We start from the raw sequence: 22,346 nt of genomic DNA on the forward strand, positions 1-22,346 counted from the left end.
GAGTCGAGGGGAGTGATTAAGGCTTGATTACTGTTCGCACTTTGCTTCTTACTGGCAACCACTGACAAACAACAGCTGAGATCATCGAAAGGAAGGCTGAGGAAACCGGCTGGAGAGACTCGAGGAGGGGCAGAGGAGGGGGAAGAGGCCTCTTTAGTAGCAGGCAGTGGACACAGTCCACCGTCCAGCTCCAGACAGTCAGGGATCGACTCCAAGCGTTCTAGCAACGTACCTGCTTGGGACTACATCCGCTGCTCGCCCTCCGGACCGCGACGATGGAATAATCTGGATTCTACAGTTATCAGGAATTCAAGGATTTATGACGGAGAAGGTGGGGGCGTGGGGAAGCCCAACTGCGATCCCTCTGCTGCTATTTGCGCTTCAATTCCAGGCTCTTCGTTTCCCTCTTTTTTTCTGATCAGACGACCATTCTGCGCTGCCTCCAAACATCTTTCCCCTGGCTTCAGTTACGAATCCCAATGCCTGTCATCTTTATACTGCCCACATTGGGAAGGTTAGCCAGTCCTTCAGGCCCCTGGCTCCCCGGCACGCCTTCCGCTTTATGAGAACTGCAGGTCTCGGCCCTCGCGGCGGCGCCTCACATGATTGTTCGTCCAATTTTCCCTGCAGAAGACTATCGCCGACTAGATAGCTCTCCCTGCACATCCGCCCATGAATCGGGATTTCCAGAAGGCCAGCTGTGTCAAACCGATCAGGAACCCCTGCCGGGCCCCGTTCCTCTTTCCCGGTCACCTGGTCGTCAAGAGATGCTAACTATCGATGTTGGGTCCTGATCGTCTGTGCACCTGACAGTCTTAAATTTCCCCTGCTGCAAATCTAGACCCATGTACTCCCCCCAGTCTCTGCCCGACCTCTGATTCACGGAGAAATTATGGAAGTTTTGTCCTTCCTCCCAGATTAATCCTTCGGCTCTCGCCATTCTCCTCCAGATAATCCAATCTCCTGGGCTCGCCTTGGCGCAATGTGCTGTGTAATTATCGGACTGAGTTCTCCCGACTATTAATAACTCTATCAATTACCCGCATTCCAGAGTTCGGGGTAGACGCTCGTGTTTATGCCTCAGGCATCGAGAATTCTGCACCACGGCAGCCTTTTAGGCTCCTTTCTAGCTTCTTTTCTGGTTTCCATTTCTAGATATAGGTGGATGTGCCCTGAGAGAGAGGTCGAGTGTACGGAGTAGATGTGGATGTGTATGCAGAACTTCTCATGTTTTCGCTAGTTGTACAGTACAGTAGTTGAGAGATGCCTGCTTTCTCTCCTACCAACATGCTATGTATGGGCTTGGGTCGTTTCAGTCACTATCGAACAAATACAAGTATAAAACAACAAGGGAAAGTGAATCTAAGAGATATAGAACGAGGAAAAGACTATTCTGCAGACGCACGGTTCCCTGAATCTTCCACGCCTTGGTTCGGGCTCAGGTTCGTCGCACTTATAGGCTCAGGTAGTTTCATAGGCGCATCGGCCGGCACGACAAGTCTGTCGAGAGTTTCGCCCCTCAGAACCTTCTCCATTTCCTCCTTGGTCAGTGTTTCATACTTAATCAGCGCCTTTGTCAGCAACTCTAGTTCATGTCTCCTCTCGGTCAAAATGTTGGTGGCACGCTGGCGAGCTTCCTCGACCAACCGCCGGACTTCAGCTTCGATTTCCTGCTTCGTTTCAGAAGATAGGCTATCGTAGTTGGCGTACAGGTCGACGTTTCCAAGTTTCTTGGAGTAGCCGAAACGCGTGACGAGCGTGAAGGCTGTCCGTGTCGCACTCGCGAGGTCCTGCACACATTAGCGACTGCCCTGAAGCTTAGAAATTCAGGCGTTGTGAACGTACCGCTGAGATACCACTAGTAACCTTGTCTTCCCCATAGATCAGCTCCTCAGCCACCTTACCGCCCATGGAGACGTCGATATCGCTAAGATACTGGACATAGTTTTTGGAGACCATGTCCATTTCCGGCAAGAAATGCGTTGAACCTAGGGACATTCCTCGAGGCATGATGGTAATTTTGTACAAAGGCATAGAAGACGGCGAGAAGTAGGCAACCAAAGCATGCCCCGCCTCGTGGTAGGCGGTCAGAAGCTTGTCTTTATCCTGGATAATCCTGCTGCGAGCCTCTGCACCCATGATGATTTTATCCTTGGCATAGTCAAAGTCTTTTGGAGTAACCTTAGATTGCTTATTCCTGCTGGCGAAAATGGCGGCTTGGTTGACTAGATTCTCCAAGTCAGCACCAGAGAAGCCGCTCGTACCACGAGCGATCACTGCTACATCAACATCAGTGCTGATCTGCACATTCTTCATATGATGCTTCAGGATGTCCATGCGTCCTCGAACGTCTGGTAGGTCAACCACGACCTTTCTATCAAATCGACCAGGACGGGTCAAGGCCTTGTCAAGCAATTCAGGATAATTGGTTGCGGCAAGGATGATAACACCGGTAGACTGAGAGAATCCGTCGAGTTCGGTCAGGAGCTGATTCAGGGTCTGTTTCACGTAGGCAGCATCTCGTTCATTCCTCTTTGCACCAATGGCATCAAGTTCGTCAATAAAAATGATCGCGGGAGATTTGCTTCGCGCTTGGTTGAAAAGTTCACGGACCCGTTTGGCGCCAACTCCGACATACACTTCATCGAACTCAGAGCCTGACATGTAGAAGAAAGGGACACCGGCTTCGCCTGCAACGGCACGGGCTAGCAGAGTCTTTCCAGTTCCCGGAGGCCCAACAAGCAAAACTCCCTTGGGTAGTTTGCCACCGAGTGAAGAAAATCGTTCCGGGTTCAGCAAAAACTCCACTAGTTCCTGGAGCTCATCCTTTGCTTCATCACAACCATGAACATCACTAAAGCGGACAGTTTGGTGCTCCGGCTGCGCTTCGTTGCTATGAGGGCCTTTGATATTCTTCAGAACGCCAGTTGTTTCGAGGACAATTGAGAGTACGATCATCGACGCGTAGGCGAAAGCACAGAAGAGAACAATGAACTTAACCCAGCGAAACACGGCACTCCCTAGGGACTCCTCCACAACAACATACAGAGGGGCCTCTTTCGCACCGGTTCCAGACTGTTTAGAAGAAATCCCGATTTGTCCGCCCTGGTTCTGAGCTGCAACAGCTTGTCCGACGGCTTGAATCTGATCAGAACGCAGACCTTGGTTGAGATTTGCAGCCGGGGCTGAGACACCCCCACCAACACGCTCCAAAGCTTTCAGGTAGATTTGTTCCGAAACTGCATTGCTCGAAAAGTGCCCGCTTCTGTACCGTTCGATTACAATAGCCGGCATGTTGGCTCGAAGAAGGGCTTGATAAAACGCATTCTGGGCGTTGGCGCTATTGGGGTTGTTGTTCGCCGTCTTTTCCTTCTGCGCCAGCAAACTATGGGACGGACCTCCAAAGATATAGCGTTGTTGTTGTAGGGTACTTGGAATAGGAACATTGCGGATACGATTCAGCGGTAGCGCCAATGTCGAATAGGTCTTGGCAGCCAATGGGTGGCAATGACGGCCGGTGATGGACGAAGGAGTAAGTATAGAATTTTCTAAAAGCACCACTGTCAGATATATCCATGAGGACGAGAGAGGATTGCGCTTACTGCTGAACAGAGACCGTGGCAATCGATGTACTGGTGCGCTGTAAACTCCAATGGCGACAGCCTCAGAAGGCGACGACTTGCGCGCAAAAGACTGACATGGTATCAACATCAACATATTCCGTAATATCATTAAGTTTGGATCCGTCCGACAAAGAAGACTAACCTCCGTGTGCAGGCGTCGTCGTGAATCCTGGATTGCGGAGCCTGTTGCTGCGAAAGACTGCCCGGTGCGATGCAGGGGAGACTTCAAGATTTTCGACATCGATGGCCATGATCCGGATGCCGACACATTCTAACAGGGCCAGTTATCAGATATGTACTTCTAGCAGGCATATGCAGCAACCCTTACCGGCTTGAGGATCGGAAGTTGAGAGGCCATATTCGGAGTAAGAAAGCGGCGCTTGGCCGCGAGATCACAAGAGAAACCCCCTCGAAATAATGGACGGTGAGAAACACTAGGGAGAAGGGTAAAAATACTGAATATTGCTCAGATGTCGCAAGCACCTCCCAGATTGAACACAGATGATGAGAAGAGAGATCTGACGATGACTTGTCTCCCAAGTCGGAGGAGGCGGCGGCGAAGCCAATTGTCGGGACTGGCCATTGTGGCGTCAATGCCTTGCCGTATGACTCATCACGTGCTGGTATTATTCCTCCCTTCCATAGGTACATCTCACTCCATTCTACTTTCGGAATGCAGACCTGCGCTAGCCATTTTCCAAACTTATGGGGTAACACCGTACGGATCAGCTGGCGGCAATCTAGGCCATTGTGTGTCTATCATCTCTTGAAGGTCTCAAATCCCCGCATATTCTGGCCTTTTGCCGAACCAAATGCGTACTGAAAAGTATGACTTAACAAGTTGCCAGCCAACGTCACCATAAACCATCTCTCAGAGCTACTCACTATTTACCTGCTATATAAATATAAATCTATATACGTGGCTATCATTCGTCCATTCACAGGCAAGCTGATACCTGGTAACCGCAGCAGTTATATATTTTTCAGTCATCTATACAAGCGAGAGGAGCGAAAACCGCACATTACGATACCATGGCTGGACTCCACTAAGACAGCCCAAATTATGCCTCCAAGGACCATCTTCCTCATGGGTGCTCCCACGTTTTCGAGTCTACGATGGGATGAACGAGACTTGCTCAGCGAATCTTTACCTCCTTTCGAAGACTCCAAGGGATGCCGTGAGAGATTCGGAGTGTTTTCAGGTAGCACGCCGGTCAAATGGAGATTATTGTCAGCACCAATTGTCCCAGAGACTACTCAAAGCAAGCCTTCCCAGGTGATGACTGGAGGGACTCGATTCTTTACAACCCATGACCTCGCCACATCGGCTGACAAATGCGCATCCGAGCAAGAGGATTCAGAACTCTCTCAGTTCTACGACCATTCTTTTACAGTACATGAAACATCGGAGGTATCTGCACCAGGTGCCCTCTCCGGAGAGTCTGCCTTAGACAGTGGTCTGTGGACTGTAAGCACAGATACCTCCATTGCGACAAGCGACGAGAGAGAAACCCCTGCTGCGAGGCCACATATTCAAGGCGGCATTACGGATCTTAAAGATATACCCAATACAGTATATCTCAACTCTATTGTGCCACAAACCATGACGGTGAATCTCATTGTTGCCATCATTGATATCCGCTCTCCGCGTCGTGTCATAACGAAACACTGGAAGAGAGAATTAGACCTAGTTGAAGTGGTGGTAGGGGACGAGACTAGAGCAGGCTTTGGAGTTACTTTCTGGCTTCCTCCGTCGGACGGCAAGACGGTTTACACTCGTGGGTGCGGCGATGGGGCCGGAGAAGAGCTTCGAGCGTCACTCATGCCACTTCGCCCACGGGATATTGTTCTTCTACGCAACGTAGGACTAAGTTGTTTCCAGGACCGAGTATATGGGCAGAGCCTGAGGAGGGGATATACCAAAATCGATCTGCTGCACCGCCAGCAAGTGGATGCAACTGACACAGGCGGGATCTATAGGATACGGGACATTCTTAACCATTCTGCCAAGGACGATGATCTGCCGCTGGTGAAGGTGCGAAAGGTACACGAGTGGATCAGACGATTTGTTCCGGATTCAGCAGGCGGTGGTAGCAGCGGTCCAAGGATGACAACTTTGCCTCCTGATTCACAGGATGGGTCGTTATGATTAGAACAGCAGTGTCATGCTTTTGGTTGGTGCTATCCAACATAGCACCAAGTATTGATTTCCGGGAATATGTTGGGTTGGATGGTCAATGGTAGGGTTGGATGTCACCTCGGGCAATGCTGTGACGAAATGGAAGACAATCTTTTGATGTCTGGCTTCTTTGACTCTCACTTGGTCGGCCTTTGAATAATTCCTCGAGCCCCTTAATCATATGCAAATGCTTGCTCTGTCCCAAGAGTTGCATGACATTCTGTTGACATGGTCACGAGCTGTAGCTGTACGCGGCCGGGGGAGATATACATGACAAGACTACAAAATTGCAGTCACTGGTTATGCAGAACTTGGAGGTGAATTCCTGCCAAACTTTCGACTGTCCGTTCCGTCAATGTTGCATTACAGAGTGTTATCCACTGCAGAGAAGGCCAGTAGTTGATAATGATGGCCGGAATCAGGGGGACGAAAGGCCCACGAAGGCCACCTGATCGGAAACAGTGATCGTACTGGTAATATATCCAGCCAATAATGTGTCCGCGTTCTGCCCCTGTGGCGCTCCGCAAGCAGACTTCCTCTTACTTACAAGGCTCAACGTGTTCTCCTGGCGTTTTATACTCTCTCTGTCTCCCTGGGATTGATCTTGTCTTCCTGGGTTATACTGGACTTTATCAGCGGTGTATCGCTTCAATTGAGCAATACATACTGTCAACGCCTTCCGCCTACCTTTCTTACAGTCTCTCCTGCGGACCCCTCATAACATCCCGCCCGCATCGCAGCTCCATCTTCGTCGCTCGTTGATACAGATCCTGGATTAATATCGGTCCACGCGCAATCATGAAGGGTACATATCTTTAAGGATGATGATTTACTTGGAAACTTTCTGTCTGACTCTTGTTTCTAGCTCTCATTCTTGTCGGTGGTTTCGGTACCCGCCTGCGGCCTCTAGTGAGCACAACCCCTCCTCAACGTTCTTGACGCAGCAAACCAGTCATTTCATGATTCAAAAAGCTAACCATTATTTTCATAATAGACTCTCACCCTTCCAAAGCCGCTCGTGGAGTTTGGCAATCGTCCTATGATTCTGCACCAGGTTGAGAGCTTAGCTGCTGCTGGCGTCACGGATATTGTCCTCGCTGTCAACTACCGCCCAGATGTCATGGTTTCTGCACTGAAGAAGGTATACAACTTTGTTTCAGAGCGTGAAATGTTGCGAATGCTTACAAAATATGCGGCGAATAGTACGAAGAGCAGTACAACGTAAAGATCGAGTTCTCCGTTGAGACTGAACCCCTCGGCACCGCTGGTCCCCTGAAACTGGCAGAGAATATTCTCGCCAAAGACGACTCTCCATTCTTTGTCCTGAACTCCGATGTCATCTGTGACTATCCTTTCCAACAACTGGCCGAGTTTCACAAGCGCCACGGCGATGAAGGGACCATCGTCGTCACAAAAGTGGACGAGCCATCAAAATATGGTGTCGTTGTTCACAAGCCCAACCACCCCTCTCGCATTGACCGGTTCGTCGAGAAGCCCGTCGAGTTCGTCGGTAACCGCATCAACGCCGGTATGTATATTCTGAATCCGAGCGTGCTGAAGCGCATTGAGTTGCGCCCCACCTCCATTGAGCAAGAGACCTTCCCCGCCATCGTGCGGGACGGCCAGCTTCACTCATTTGACCTCGAGGGATTCTGGATGGATGTTGGTCAGCCCAAGGATTTCCTTACCGGAACCTGTCTTTACCTCACTTCCCTCACAAAGCGCAACTCGAAGCTACTCGCCCCAAGCTCGGAGCCCTATGTATATGGTGGAAACGTCATGGTCGACCCTACTGCGAAGATTGGAAAGAACTGCCGCATCGGCCCTAATGTTGTTATCGGACCGAACGTCGTGATAGGTGATGGTGTCCGTCTGCAGCGGTGCGTCCTCATGGAGAACAGCAAGGTCAAGGACCATGCCTGGATCAAATCAACCATCGTGGGATGGAACAGCTCCGTCGGCCGGTGGGCCCGTCTGGAAAATGTGACGGTTCTTGGTGACGATGTGACGATCGCCGACGAAGTCTACGTCAACGGCGGCTCGATCCTGCCACACAAGAGCATCAAGCAGAACATTGATGGTGAGTTAACTTGTTGCTGACAATTGTGGTTATTCGTTTGTGTACTAAGACTTCTCAGTTCCTGCAATCATCATGTAAACGCCATTTCCTACTCCCGACAACCTCCCTCCCACCATTCCTACCCGCCTATCCTGAATACCTCAGTTGCATGGACCGGAGTCGATTCGCGCCTTTACCACCGCTGATTTCGGGTATATCACTTACCAATTGATGCCTTGTTCCCTCGTCTTCTCCCCTCATCTGGACCTGATTCACATCCACTGAGCACCTTGACGGTGAAAGCATGTTTGAGATCGAGCACTTTAATTTTTATGTTTTACAGCTTTAGTAATCGATTTCTTGATATCTTCTTTGGACTCCGACACTTCATACACGCAGTTCCTTGCATTCGTCGATCTTGCAAGTCGTGGTTCACCTCTACATATACATATCATACACATACATAATCTGCTCCTTTCCCGCTCTGTTCATGCCCCTTCGATTTTGTTGTCTTTTTTTTTGCTCTCGATTTCACCCCTTTCTCAGTTTCGTCTCATTGTTTATTTTGGTCTTTATTGCTCGGAAGATAATGGGTTGAGGAACTGAGGCACTACTCCTACGCTACGCTATTTACTGGTTTTAATGATGCACGTGGACGTGGAATGTAAATAGGGAAGAAGAGAAGAGCAGTGAAAACTGGAATAAAGATATTGAGATCTTGCAGAATCGAGCTTTTGTGCTTGATTATCACTATTATCTATGATATTAGCTATATGTTGTCTCTATACCGTAGATGTGCTGTATTGTACATAAACCCGCCGACATCACATTATAAAGAGTAAAGGAGAAAAGAAAGACTTTAGGGACGAAGAAGACCGAAATGTAGGAAATCCCACCTCTCAAGACAAGCCAGCCTACGCCGTCACACCAGTCCCCTTCTCCTCCTCATCAAGCAACTTATCCCACAGGATCCTCAGCTCCTCCATCTGCCTCCAACATCTAGCGCCCAGTTCCTCGAATCTCTCCTTCCCCTCAGCTGTAAGATCCACTGCACCGCGCTTGCGCCTTCTGGCCCTGTCCTCCACCACAACAGCAGGCCCAGGAACACCCCCATGGCCCCATCCGTCAACCTCCGAAGACACGACGGAGGCCACACCTAATCGAGACGCCGAAGACCCCCATTTCACCCTGCCGCCGCCGTGTTCCCGGTACGGTGCTTCGGCGGCGTCGAGTTCTGATTGTGGGGAGAGAGCAAGCCAGACAGGGCTGCAAGCGCCAAGGTAGGTGGATAAGGTGTGCCAAGGGGAGCCGAGGATGCGGGCTAGCCAGAACGCGGCGACCATTGCGTAGATAAGGATTGTAGGAAGGGGGATAATCGCCGTGGCGCAGATCCCTGGGTGAGAGAGGTATACGTTGGGTATGGTCGAGGCGGTCTCGGGCCCGGTGCTGAGCTCGGAATCGGCTTCGAAGTCGGTGGAATAGAAGCTTTTCACCCAGGGAGCAGTACTGGGAAGGTCTGAGGTGAGGGATAGGAGGTCTGTTAGGGCTTTAGATGACTCGTAGGGAGCTTTGGACCGGAGCGCCTGAATATCGTCAACGTCGAAGAAGTTGATCGTGGCTTCAGCGCTGGAGAGCCATATCACGCGACCGGGCCCGTTAGGGGATCCGGATCGGTGCAGGAGAGGCATGACATTATGCGCGAGCATGTAGTGGCCAAAGACGTTGGCGCAGAAGACGGTTCCCAGGCGGGGCTCCTTGTCGGTCACAGTGGTTGTCTGGTTGTCCGTTATGAGACCAACAGGCGCAATTTTGTATTTTGGCCACGTCGTCGCATGGACAATGTCGGTGCAAACGCTCCAGACAGCCAAAGGCCAATTAAGGCCAGACCAACCCCCTATCCCGGCATTAAGCACAATCGCGTCGAGTTTTGGGAAGGTCTTGTTCAGGCGACGCGATAGCGCGCGGACCGAGAGGAGGTTGCAGAGATCGACATTCTCAGGAACGAAGGTCACTCGAGTGGTGGCCGAAGCGCCGGAGGTGGAGGTGCGGAGGTAATTCTGTAGGTTGCGGAGAGTGTCGCTTCCCTTTCTTGTGCTCCGGGTAGTGAAGATGATTGTCAATGAACGATGGTCATTTCGATGAGAGGCCAGGAATTCATCTGCAAGACGGCAACACGTTGAGTATCCTAGTCCGCTAAAACGGTGAAAGAACCACAAGGGGTAACAGTTAGAAACATAAACCACTAACGGACGGCATGAGATGGAAGACAGAGCGCGGGGGTTTTACTTACCTGTTGGCACCGGTCACGAGCACAAAGACCTTCTCCTTGACCCCTTCGATGCCGTCCGTAAGCATGGTGGCTCAATTGCGCTTGTGCCCCTGTGATCAAGATCTTTTGATCCAGCAACTATCCCGACTGGGACCTCTTCGGGTGATTTTAGTGCATCTTTGGAGTGGTGGATGATGTAAGCATTCTGCCACGGATCCAAACTCTCCTCTCCTCTGTACGTTCATCGTTTAGAAGGAATGTCAACTCAGCTCAGCGACGCCACGGGTCGGACGCCGCCGCAAGTGGTTGACTTCGTTTAATCTGGCTTGTTACGGGTATGTCTGAGAGTAGATTGGTTCCCATAGATCCGTCTCATCCGATCCTTAGAGCCACGGCAAAAGCCATTTAGGCCCATCGGACATACTTCCTCTCTCGATGACTCCTGAACAACTATCACACTCACCACCTAGTCCTAGATTGATTGATGAGACTGTGACAGTGATGTCAGACATGCCGAGGCTGGTTCGACTCGCACTAGCCGATTGCCCCTCCCCGCATTAATGATATCTGGGGTAAGATATATACGGGGATAAAGCACGTCAAGGATGCATTTAGGAGGGGACGGCTGCTGATTAACCTCGTATTCTAGCAGTCTGGACTCTGCCGACCGGGTCTAGCTGAAGATGTCGATAAGCGAATCCGCGGAGCTCCACGTTTGCGGAATCATAATAGATTAATGGCTTCGTTCCCCTGTCGTGATGGGTCACCAGGTTTCTCTTTTTTTTGTCTGCTTGCCCGATTGCTGGACACTACTAGCCTCTGCTACTACCTGGTCACTCAATGCGGTATACCTAGCCGCCCACAGCTGAGTACCCGATGAGGCCGCTCAGCCAGGAGCGGGACGTCATTGATTAAAGAGGATCCTGATGCCTCCTGAACGTAGGAGGGGACAGGCAGGGGCTTTATTGGCCATGGCCGCCATGCAACAGGCAACATTATCAGCACCACCCATGTCAAGTACATGGTGCATCTCTAGGCGGCCCTGCAAAGAAACGGCAAGGGCAAGCCGAGCGACGCGACTGGAACAAAGCTGCTTTCTCCGCAGAGTTTCATGCTGGGAGACGACCAGAAGATTAGGATCAAGCGTGGGTTGTCGCTATTAAGTTCCGTTATGGCAATAGGGTACGTTACAACCTGGGGTAGTACGCCTCAGGCAGGTGCGCTATGCCGAGTTAAGCACTTGAGACGGCAGAGGTCGAGTATCTCAACGGAACGCATCGAAAACCGATTCTGAAGGGCCTTGTTATGGTCAGACTCATAGTCAAATTTTTAGATGGACATTTGTTTCGGTGGATCTGGTACCAAGACATGCGGGAATATTATTCCGATGACAGTCGGTAATTCCGAAGGTTCGCGTGGTCCGTGGACTCTTACGGCATGCCATGATGCCAGAAACCGAGGAAGCGTGGGTACATGATCCACAACGGACCGACCCTTAACCATGTGCTATGACCTATGAGCATTCGATGCAAATGTTTTTGGTATGAAGCTCTGATATGGAGTTGTGCGGCAACATGGAAGGGAAACACGCCGTCTATTTGTTGTGGTGGGCGGCTGAAGTAAGATATGAGCCTGGAATGAGACCAAGACCAGCGCAACACGTAGTTCAATGAAGGATCTTTCGCCGACGCACCTTGGTGGTCCTGAGTCCAGGCTTGATTCAGGCTGAACGGTTACAGAACGGGATTGCAAGTGCGAATTAGGTGACGACTCTCCATACGGAGTATAATGGCTGGAATTGTCGGAAATCCCAAGACTGAATTCCGAAGCAGAGCACTGCTATTCGGACCTGGTATCCAAATCACCGAGTTTTAATATGTACGCGCTAGTGGTGAAAGGATACTTGCTATGCCTCAAAGGTCCCAAATGTTGCGTATGAAAGCAAAGAATTGATATTTGGTGCCGGGACCACGCGAGCCAGGATTCGGTCACTTGGTGATTGCGACATCTGAGCTGCACTGTACTCCCAATGACTGGAACTTGATTCATTGACAGTTGGGTGCTATCACGGGTCTATATTTATATGCTATTTGGGGGTGGGGTGGGCCGTGGAGCAGCTAATCGTTGCGTCCCAGTGCTGTTATCACAAAACCCAATAGGTGAGGTAGCTTCTTGACCCGGAAACACAGCTTGTTCTCCCCTATTTCCTAGCCCCAATATTTGTCTCTATGATTCAGGTTACGGATTGGCTTTGTTAGCGAGTGCCAACCAGGATCCCTTGCTAGCTGATGGGGCGGCTCCGGACCCCAAGCCTCTCGACGCCGACGCCATGAAGTGGCGTTCTGACTGAACTGAAAAGCTCCACTTGTCCATTCAATCTGAATGGCAGAAGTAAGAGAGAACATTGGAACGAATCAAAGAGGTCGAACTCGGCTGCGGCGACGATATTCTTTCGTGCCGCAAGTCTGCCATATTCTAGGCATACAGAAGCGTCGTCTCCGGCTTGTTTACCCTCCAGTTTCCGACTATGCCCGGTAGTGCCCGGGAGGGACGATCTGCCGCAGTTGATTCACTGGTCTGCCCGCACTCGCAGGGATAGGCATGATTTGGGAGGTCCCGGGAAGCAAGTATGCGATTAGGTCCGGAACGGACCAGATTGCGCCGCCGTTTGATACGCACTAATGACATCGCGGCGAGCGAAGCTCCCTGGCGGAAAACGCAAGTTGGAGTGCTTTCCCGCGGGGATGCCGCTGGCATCAACGGTCTAAGAATTTATCACAAGCCAAGACAAACAATGAACTGAACCCGAGTTTGTCTGTTACGAATGGATGTGGGGCGCCAGATAGTACGAAGAAGATAATAACGCACTTGCTCTGAATCAGTCTGTTGCAAAGACAAAGGTACCCAAGAGAGTCCACTTCTTTAGAATAGGTAGCCTCAGGCAACAAGAAGTTATCTTGCTTATCCGGGGATTCGAGAAATGGAGACGCAGTCTTTCCAGATATCCACTGGAGGGATATTGACTTCATCCAGGAACGATTGGTAGGATAGAGCTTGGAAGCCTTAAGGCGACTCGCCGCGCTTCTTCCACTTGTCCACGTCGATAGCCTATGGATCAGTCCATGGCTAGCCGTAACGGGCGAAAAATCTCGGTACGTTAGGCCTCATCGTTGGAGGACGCGTCAACTGTCGTCGTTCAAATAGCCAAATACGCAGAAGCGTGATGTTTCTGGTGATATGACGAAATAAGATGAGATGAGACGAGCTGTTGTCTCGATCGAGTAAAAAGTAGTGGATACAAACTGAAGGATTTGGAAGGGAACGGTGAGTGCTACAAGAGTGGAACTGGGGAGCTGAATACGAAGGATATAGCAGATTTAAAGTTCCAAGTGTATGCTTCCTTCAATCGGACAATGACAGAACCGATGACCAGGTCACTGGGAAGGCCAGTTCGATTACTCATGATTATCAATTGATTTCAGTTCGAGCTGAAGCAATATCGCATCATCACATTGATCCTTCAAGTCTCAGTTTAAGAGTACTGAATATACTTGAGGTTCAGAGAACAATGAAGCTTTTTGTCGACCCTCAGAAATATCGCGATACTCGTGGCAAAATCGCGGAGTTCACTCGGCGTGGCGTCTATACTAGACTAACGAGATATGGAGCCTCCTATAGATCATCACCGCACAAGTTCCTCCTTTTATCCTTACCGTAAATCTCATAGACCGGTTTCTATCCTCCTGCCTAAAGCAGGAACAAGTGGCGTCTCATGCACCAAATATACGACGTCGACACTGCTCCCACATTCGGGATTGACAAATCGACCACTTCCTAGTCCCAGTTCGATTGCCTAGACGCATATGCCCGGTACGAATGGCGTAACACAGAACAAGATAGTCTCTGCTCTATGACGGGTGGCGCAGCGACTATAACATAGTCAATCCAAGATCCTTCGCGGTTTGGCGAGTTCAATAGTAACGAGAAATAAGAGTACTTCACTCTTGCACCATGGCACAAGGATAGGAACTGTTGGGTGCGGCCTTGCGGAAGAATTTCCCAGTAGGTCAAGGATTCTGGATATGAACTATAATCCCGTCACCAACTCTGGCCGACTGCGGATCCTTTCGGCCTTTGAATATGACAATAATGTTAGTCAACTTTCAGTCTGGCGTCTTGTGCCTAAGGGGCACACACGTTGGCCAAGACCGAGTCCAGTGACCTGCGAGGAAGGAGAGAGTTTCATTTCCTTGTTTTCAACGGGCCACACGCTTCGTTGTTTTGCATTGGTGTCTGCTGATCATCTGCTTTTAAGCCTCTCAAGGGGTTGCAAATCAGGACGCTATACGGGTCCTCAGAGTTGGTACATAGTCTTCGGACGTACAGATTATACGAGACTTTAATTTGCAGAAGCCAAAGAGCGCAGACTTGACGGTGACGATGATCGATCACCGTCCTCTGCTCTCCTGCTTCGATTTGCGCATCGTCTTTTTTATATGATTTCATGCGGAGAACTTCACACGGACTCAAATTAGACGGAGCCTGGAGAAAGATCTCTTCACGTCGTCTGAGCACCAAATCTCGCATGCTGCAGCCACAAATCAGATCGAGGAGATGATGATCGGTCGAACGCGTGGCTAAAGAGGATCGTTCTTATCGCGTGGTAGTTTCGTAGACTATGGCGGCTCTCCATGATCTATCAGACCAGGATCCGAATTATCCGTCTTATCGCCGAGGCTAATTGTTCAGATGCATACGCCGTATATTGTATCCTTTATTCCTTAACAAGCGAGACTCCTACCTGTCTTGCACCTGTCTTGCACTTGTCAGCACTCAGCACTCTCTGAATGGCCGGCGGGTATATCCGCCGGCCCACACGCTCCGTCGCTAAAAGATGAGAATATGAAAATGAAGTATTCCGCAGTGGACTATGTACGACTAAACAGTACCTTGTTTCAGTGGGTGATGGGCACACTGAACGCTGACCGCCGATAGTCGATGTGGTGAGGCTTTTGCTTATCAACGGAAATCGACGGGCGACCTCCCCGGTGATAGGGAGTTGCAAGGCGCTAACTCGTTGAGGGCACGTTTGTGGCTTGTGAGATCCTGCGAGCTGAGCTGACGCTGATCCTTCGACGAATGCGGAAGAGGATGTACCAGTAGTGCGTTGACTGTTGATACGAAGCAGTTACGCATACGCAGTACCTGCGGTCGATTGGTCGGGACGGGGTCGGTATTCAGAGTGAGCTTATTCAAGATGATTACGACGGCCTTATTCAGTGCAGTTGGGTGGCCATCAGACTTGGGACAGTAAGGCTGCCCCGGTTGTCCGAGTATACCCCGTTGCAACTGGCAAGAAGCCTTCTACGATGTAAATACGTAGCGGACAGGGTCCGAAACGCGGGTCACGTGAAGAATTCTCATTGTCTGACATGGCGCTGGCCGGCTGGGTCTGGCCTTTCAATCTCGGTCTCGATCGGAGGCGAGATTGAGGTTTGCATCTGACCCGGAGCCACTTGCAAAGTCGCCTTCGAGGCAGCGGCAGAAGAGCCCGATATACCGGGCTGTACTGAGTCCAGATTCGGCCCTTGAGCTATCGCTTCGAGTCCTGCGTCGGAAGGATGTTCGGCAGCCTCAGTTGAAACTGCTAGAGAAAAAGCAGGCATCAATCCGGCGCGTATCTACCAAGAATAGATGGCCGGTAACGACTACTGATGGCTTCGGCGTGGTAGCACAGCTATCAGTCAAGTTCCCGTAGTCAATCCGGGTTTATGTACCGTGTTTCAGTCGTTTGAGGCAAATGCTCAGCAATTGAATCAATACAACGAGGCCTTCAGGCTTTGTATCTGAGACTCAACGGTTTGGAGATCCCTGTCCCTTCGAGACTTTTAAGTTCCTGGCCTATAAGGGGCAGACAGACGGCCCTGTTAACGGCGGGTAGCGGAGGACCCTGGATTCTGTGGCGACAGCCAGTCATAGCCGGCAATCCGGCCATAGATGAATTGAACAACGAGAGATAGACTCGCTAGGAGATGCTCGATATCTCACTTGAACCGCAAGGCAACCCATTTGGCGCATTCCAGAAGGCTAGAACCAGGAGGCCGGCGTTGCATCAGCGAATGTTGGCCACTTGTTTGCTACCAGGACGTCCCTTTTTCGTCCCAGGGGATTGGGAAATTTGATTCCTGACTTCTGGCTTTCGACTCTTTACAGAGCCCTCGTTTCTTTTCTTTGTCTCCAGGCTTAATGTGTGGAGTCGTTTCTTTTGTTTGTCCTCTGGACCATCGTACTTCGTATCGTCTGTCCAGACCCGCGGCTTAAGAGATCGTCTCCAGACCGTCTCCAGAGTCTCCAGACTGAGCGCTGCAACAAGTGACTGACAGGGGACTGGAGACGGCTGTCATAGAACTCTAATCCCCAACTGCTATATTCTCGCGACTCCATCTGGAACGAGGAAAGGCGGGCTCTGAATGTAACATCCTCAGTTAGATCTTGAGGCCAGAATCTGGCGGTAATTTTGCCTGTTCCAGAAAGGGAAAAATAAAAATCAAAAAATCAAAAATCAAAAAAATCAAAAAACTAATACTAAGAAACAAAACAAAAAAAAAAAAGTCCTGGAACTGATTTGCTGCCAGGCCGGGAGGCTGCCTGGGGATTTCCAATCGACCCTGCGGTGTCCCAGAGGGCCAGGCTAAACTGTCCCCGGATTAGGGACTCTGCCAGCCTCGGGTTCAACCGTCGCTGATTGGGCTCAGTCGCCTCCCTGAAGTTTGGAAGTTTGGCCAGGCACTGCAGGAGCCAGGAGGGTGGGGGGATGTGTCCCCTCCTCGTCTGGCTTTTGCCAGTCACTGGTGGTGACCAAGTGGTACAGCTCGGCCTCTCCCTTAGCCTTTCCGTCTACCCCGGGCACGTCCCACTTGCTTTCCCACTCAGTGAGTTTTTCTCTGGCACCCAGGCCCAGCTGTCAGTTTGAGAGTGAGAGATAGCGTTATTAGCCTGGAATCTCTGAATGGGACCATCTGCGCCTAGCATTTAGGTACAAGCACTAATTTTCGCTCTCCGCTAATAATATGCCTCGTTTCTTTTCGTGCGAGTGAGCGCCCCCCTCTCTCAGATTCACCATACTCAGGAGTTTCCCTCCATCAACCGACCCTACTCCATCCTCACCCAGGAATAATAATAATAATATTAATCCTGACCATTTCGAGTCCGGTAAATTACCATTCCGCTTGGTGTTTACCTTCGTTTCTTCTTTCTTTTTCGCCTTCTCCACCTCTGTCCTCTGGAGTTAGCCAAGGCTATCCAGTGAGCGGGCTATTGTTCTGGCCTGAGGATCACCTCACAACCGACTGACCAGACTCCCTCAACACCACTTACTTATACTACTGAGCTCCTCTGCAGTTTGAACATACACGGCATATGCTTCTTCCTACCTACAGAGCAGCAGAGGCCGAGTCTTTTCACGATCTCCCTAGGTCCCTCTATTTATACTAACTGCTCGCCTCGGCTTCGGTCTCGACTGTCGTATCACCAAGTCGCACCTGGAGCAGCTTACTAGGCATATATATTACCCTCCTCTATTATTCTTCCTGGCGTTCTATTATTATTATTATTCCTCCCCTCGCCTCGCTAGTGATATATTATGTTCCAGCCTCAAAGTCAGCACCAACAGCACCGTGACTCCCGTCGATCCGTCATTCCTCGACCTCGTTTCTGTCCGTCCAGACTGCAGACCAGACCAGACCGTCCAACCCGCCGCATCCTGGCCTTAACTTTCCTGTGATAACCTTGTCCTTGTCACCTCCGATCCTGTCTGTGATTCCTTTTTCCTGTGGCTCTCTTCTCTTCCCCCTCAATCTTCTTCCCTCGTCTCATCTCAATCGTCGTCCGACCCTTTCTCTCTCGCGTCTGCTGCTGTGGCCATTGAGTCGGCCACTCGAACGCAACTCTTTTCTCATCAGCCTCTACTTCTCTCATCCGGGTCGCTGCCCATTTTTCGACGGTTCCTAGACTCTGGTTCTAGTGTCCCGTTCCTCGGGCCATATTCTTGAGTTCTTCGTCGCTGTCTGGGCCCATCCCCACAATTTCTAAACTTTCCGATCTCCAGTCCTCCCGCGCCCTCTAATCCGCCATGGCTCCTGGCAGCGGCCGCGATTTCAGCTGTCCTTGGGATGAGCCTCATTGTGGAAAGGTAATCCGTTCCCTCATGGTAACTTCGCCACCCTCTCGCTAATACTTCTCAGTCGTTCAATCGCAAGTCAGATCTTGGCAGGCACTATCGTATACACACCAACGAGCGACCGTACCAATGCACCTACAAGGACTGTCATAAGAGCTTCATCCAGCGGAGCGCATTGACGGTACATTCTCGAACGCACACGGGAGAGAAGCCGCATGTCTGCGACCACGAAGGCTGTCGCAAGGCCTTTTCCGATGTAAGACCCCGCCACTCCTCTGGCCATCCCAGAATCATTGCTGATAGCTCGCTAGTCCTCGAGTCTTGCTCGCCATCGCAGGATCCATACAGGACGGCGTCCTTATATTTGCCAGGAGCCCCGATGCGATAAGAGGTACGAAGTCTTCACCAACGCTCGGTGCTAAGTCTCTAGCTCACATCGCTGCAGCTTCTGTCGCAAAACCACACTCACAAAGCATCAACATCGCTCCCACCCACTAGGATCCATGGCTCGAATGCCGTCAGAAGAGACAGTTTCGGAACACTCATACTCTACACCTGTCACCACCTCTCATCCGAACGAGCAGTATCTCTTAAGTCAACAAGCGTACTATCCAAATGCTCCCACACCGACCCATGAATTCTTCCCTCAGCAAAATTTACCTATGCGCCCAGTCACGATGCAGGAACAGCCGCCGATCATCCATAGTAATATTCCCGTAACCTCGTCCGTCGAGGTGCAGCACGTGCAGCAATTCATGCAAATGATGCAACAGCAGCAGCATCAGCAGCAGCATCAGCAGCAGCACCAGCAGCAACAACAACACCCGCAGCAGAACCAGGGCTATGATCCACACCGTATGGGATTTATGCCAGTGGAGTACCAACAACCAGTGTATACCGCACCAACCATCGAAAGCCAGCCGCCCATGTCCTATGCCTCGACCCTTGAATACAAGCCTCCTGTTATGCGACTGTTAAATCAACCAGAAGGAACGGATTTTGCCTTCCTTGGAACTGGGTGCTAAGTGTGGTCTCTGAGTACGGACCAGCCCGAACTTACCAATTTCCCCCTTGGTACGAAGTAACACCCGCCCCGGAAGCCCTCGCGCTTACAAACCCATATGTGTCATGAATTTCCTCCGAATCTTCGAGCATCAAAACTGCCGGACATTTCCTCTCTATCCATGCCTGTCCTTCCCGAGCCAGCAGTTGTAATTTGAGCCCTATGACTCGCCTATCTTGATTATCCGCCCTGTTCAAGTTGACTAGCTTTATTTTTCATTTTTATTTCTTTTTTTGTTCTAAACGGCAGTGGAGAGGCGTTCTATCACATGTTTGATACCATACATCATTGCAGTTCTCAGTTTGTTGCAAGGTATCTTGTCTATTTTTTTTATTTTTCTTATTTCATTTTTCACTACTATTTCGGCCAGCATCGGAGTCCGGCATCACGAAATCCATGTGAAATATGACCAGTGAAGACGTTAATATCATTGGCAAGAACGCGTTGGATAAGCGTATGTTAGCTGCAATTCTGGTGTATATACACGACGGACCAGCCAACATGTCGATACCTGATTCAGCATATATGCCTTCCTCTGAGTCCACCAGTCTCACGGTTTTTATCAATCTCACCCCCTCACTTTGCCTTTCCGTGGCACCTCATGATGCCTCGAGGAACATGACAAGTGTGCGGCAACAGGAGGTCGATCATCATGAGTCTAGGCGGCTGTTGGCATCCAGCCGTGTTATACTTTATCCTCGTATTAATCTTTCACATTTTCGATGGCTTAACTAGAACCACGATAATTGGCCCCTTCAGCTTCACAGTAAATCTCACTAATCGGAGCTATCTTTCCGATGACGTCAGCCCAGGATCGACGCTTTTTCGAACTTGCCTTTTGAGTCTGCATTGCACTAAACAAACCTCGCTATTCCTGCGCCCGATAGACGACCACTGGCGTGGAAAAATTATTCCATCGATTGATAAACGGAAATGTCGCTCCCTTCGGAATACCACCTTTTAACTTAAGTAAACCCGCAGTTTACCCCTTCACAAGATACGAAGCGTGGCCAGTGTGGCTTGCGATCGATAAGCATCACGTTACTCCATGTGGCACCGGTAAGGCATTAGTATGCCAAGCTGTAGGAGCACTCCCAACTATACGCCCTTTCCTTGGAACTGGTAAGGCAGGAGAATGTGCATACGGAGTAGGTTGTGCTTGCTGCTGGTGATAGGCTACTGGTTACGGTTACATGCCTCAGGGCCGGCAGCTAGCTGACAAGCCTATCAGTATCGAGTACGGGGCTCTCCACATGGATGAAGATTCCGGGGAAACATGAACCATTCAAACAAATGGGTTTAATGATTCCAGGAAACATTCTTGGGCTAGGTTTCAGCTGGCTAGCGATCCCGTCCCCTAGTCATCACCAACCGTCGAATCTCGAGACTGTCACAACAATGATTATTAATCCACTCTCGGCCTCGATTGACACACCTGGCTCAAATGACCTTTCTTCTCACTCCAGACTAGTAAGTTTCGGTCTACGGAATAAGATGTCTGACAAGTGATTATACTGCAATGGGGCAGGGCAACTGCGTGATCACGTCTCTAAAGTCCCAAATATGCTACAATACTAAGGCACGGAGAATTTCTGCCTGACTTCAAGTTCTTAGCGGTGTGGTGGGGCAGGTAAGCGCGCCATTTATTGGAATCTGATTTGTTTTTATTTTGTTTTTATTATGATTGACTCCGTCCAACGCTGTACAGAATCCGGAGGTAATTTGGGTGGCAGACGAGTACGGTTCGCCGTACAGTACGGCTGAAGTTGGGCGATGCTGGGGATCCCCTATCAGGTTGGACAGGTCCCTTGAGTGGTGCTCCAAATTGTCGATTAAGCTTGCGCCTGAGCTCGCGGGAGGTGGGAACGGAATCTGCGGCATATGGAGTTACGGGGCTGTTCCTGGCTGAGGCTTGTTTTCCTCCGTCATGAGGGGTTCACATCCACGGCTGATTCCAGCAATCATGAGTCAAAAAGACCGAATCAACCTCGGTACCTTTCACCTCCTGAGCAGGCGATAACTACGAGGTCCAACCTGAAGGCCCGGGTTGGCATCCGCGTCCATATCCCACAGCCGTGCAAACGTGCCCGGGCTGATATCCCAGTCTCCATAGTCCCTTCGAGCCATTGCTCATCCAGTGGATCTCCCCGTCTCAGGTCCACACATAGTCCCCACTGTCGTCCTCCTATTTCTATATCTGGCAGGTCCCTATACTCACTACTGAGAGGCTGGAGAGTGGCTCCAGAGTAGCTCAAGCCTCAGCAGCTTCATCTCGCTTTGGATCTCCTAACAGGGGAGAGCCGCGGGACCTAACAGCCGCTACTCAAGCTTTAACTTTACTAACGCCAGCCCGCGCCAGCTTGACATGGTGATGGCCCCACCGACTAGTTGCTTCAGTTGGCTCTGGGATGAGGCCGGCGGCTATAGGCGCTGCGTACGTTGGGGCAAGATATTCTGACTCTAGCTACACCTTTCACCGGATCGGGTTTCCGTCCGTTCAGGACCGGGTGGGTGGTCGAACCCGAGATGGTCTCTGTGGAAAGACGATTATGCATCACCCTGTCAGTATACGAAAACGTGGGTGGGATTCCGTCCACTCGTTTTCCAGTAAGGAGGACGCGGACAACCAAGACCACGAAAACAGACGCTAACGCTCTGCAGCCACATGCAAATGCAGACTCCGACTCGATGCATGAGAGGTAGCCAAGGACAGGAACCTTCTTGGAAATGGAATCCGGCGAAATATGATATGAATGTGATGCCCCGGGATACGTCACCGCCAAGGGACCAATAGCATACTTTTCATACGCAGACTGACTGCGGAACGTCGATGCTGTGCGATGGTTCTCATTGTTCGAGCTTCTATTGGCAATTCGTCAAGGAACTCTACTCCGGCCAGGCATCAGCCTTCATCCCTGCCGATAAAAATCCGTTAACCATCATTTAGGTCCCCACTGGCATTGGTATGCTGGTT

General features: G+C 50.6%; 5 protein-coding genes across 5 annotated transcripts; 3 read left to right on the top strand and 2 right to left on the bottom strand.

The window, feature by feature from the left end:
* Nucleotides 1-1,208: 1,208 nt before the first annotated feature.
* Nucleotides 1,209-4,147, bottom strand: BDW70DRAFT_132617 (i-AAA protease YME1). The gene is made up of 5 exons (XM_073736195.1): nt 3,952-4,147; nt 3,766-3,894; nt 3,603-3,693; nt 1,846-3,548; nt 1,209-1,790 (listed from the first exon to the last, which is right to left on the bottom strand). The coding sequence occupies exons 1-5, from the start codon at nt 3,979-3,981 to the stop codon at nt 1,389-1,391; spliced, it is 2,355 nt and encodes a 784-aa protein (XP_073597794.1). The 5' UTR covers nt 3,982-4,147; the 3' UTR covers nt 1,209-1,388.
* A 539-nt stretch (nt 4,148-4,686) lies between these two features.
* On the top strand, nt 4,687-5,772 carry BDW70DRAFT_148842 (uncharacterized protein; the record flags this gene model as incomplete). The annotated part of the gene is made up of 1 exon (XM_073738922.1): nt 4,687-5,772. One exon carries the CDS (start codon nt 4,687-4,689, stop codon nt 5,770-5,772), a length of 1,086 nt encoding a protein of 361 aa, XP_073597795.1.
* Nucleotides 5,773-6,186: 414 nt separating this feature from the next.
* BDW70DRAFT_19734 (mannose-1-phosphate guanyltransferase) lies at nt 6,187-8,638 on the top strand. Its single transcript, XM_073743489.1, has 5 exons — nt 6,187-6,607; nt 6,668-6,711; nt 6,797-6,943; nt 7,006-7,882; nt 7,941-8,638. Exons 1-5 carry the CDS (start codon nt 6,601-6,603, stop codon nt 7,958-7,960), a joined length of 1,095 nt encoding a protein of 364 aa, XP_073597796.1. The 5' UTR covers nt 6,187-6,600; the 3' UTR covers nt 7,961-8,638.
* A 1-nt stretch (nt 8,639) lies between these two features.
* BDW70DRAFT_19779 (3-keto-steroid reductase) lies at nt 8,640-10,636 on the bottom strand. Its single transcript, XM_073743490.1, has 2 exons — nt 10,152-10,636; nt 8,640-10,054 (listed from the first exon to the last, which is right to left on the bottom strand). The coding sequence occupies exons 1-2, from the start codon at nt 10,214-10,216 to the stop codon at nt 8,776-8,778; spliced, it is 1,344 nt and encodes a 447-aa protein (XP_073597797.1). The 5' UTR covers nt 10,217-10,636; the 3' UTR covers nt 8,640-8,775.
* Nucleotides 10,637-17,689: 7,053 nt separating this feature from the next.
* BDW70DRAFT_19919 (putative C2H2 finger domain protein) lies at nt 17,690-19,556 on the top strand. Its single transcript, XM_073743491.1, has 4 exons — nt 17,690-18,321; nt 18,374-18,565; nt 18,621-18,700; nt 18,755-19,556. Exons 1-4 carry the CDS (start codon nt 18,262-18,264, stop codon nt 19,332-19,334), a joined length of 912 nt encoding a protein of 303 aa, XP_073597798.1. The 5' UTR covers nt 17,690-18,261; the 3' UTR covers nt 19,335-19,556.
* The last annotated feature ends 2,790 nt before the right edge of the window (nt 19,557-22,346 follow it).

The sequence above is a fragment of the Aspergillus foveolatus genome, assembly GCF_047715535.1.
Source record: "Aspergillus foveolatus strain CBS 279.81 unplaced genomic scaffold BDW70scaffold_13, whole genome shotgun sequence".
Classification (NCBI taxonomy): domain Eukaryota; kingdom Fungi; phylum Ascomycota; class Eurotiomycetes; order Eurotiales; family Aspergillaceae; genus Aspergillus; species Aspergillus foveolatus.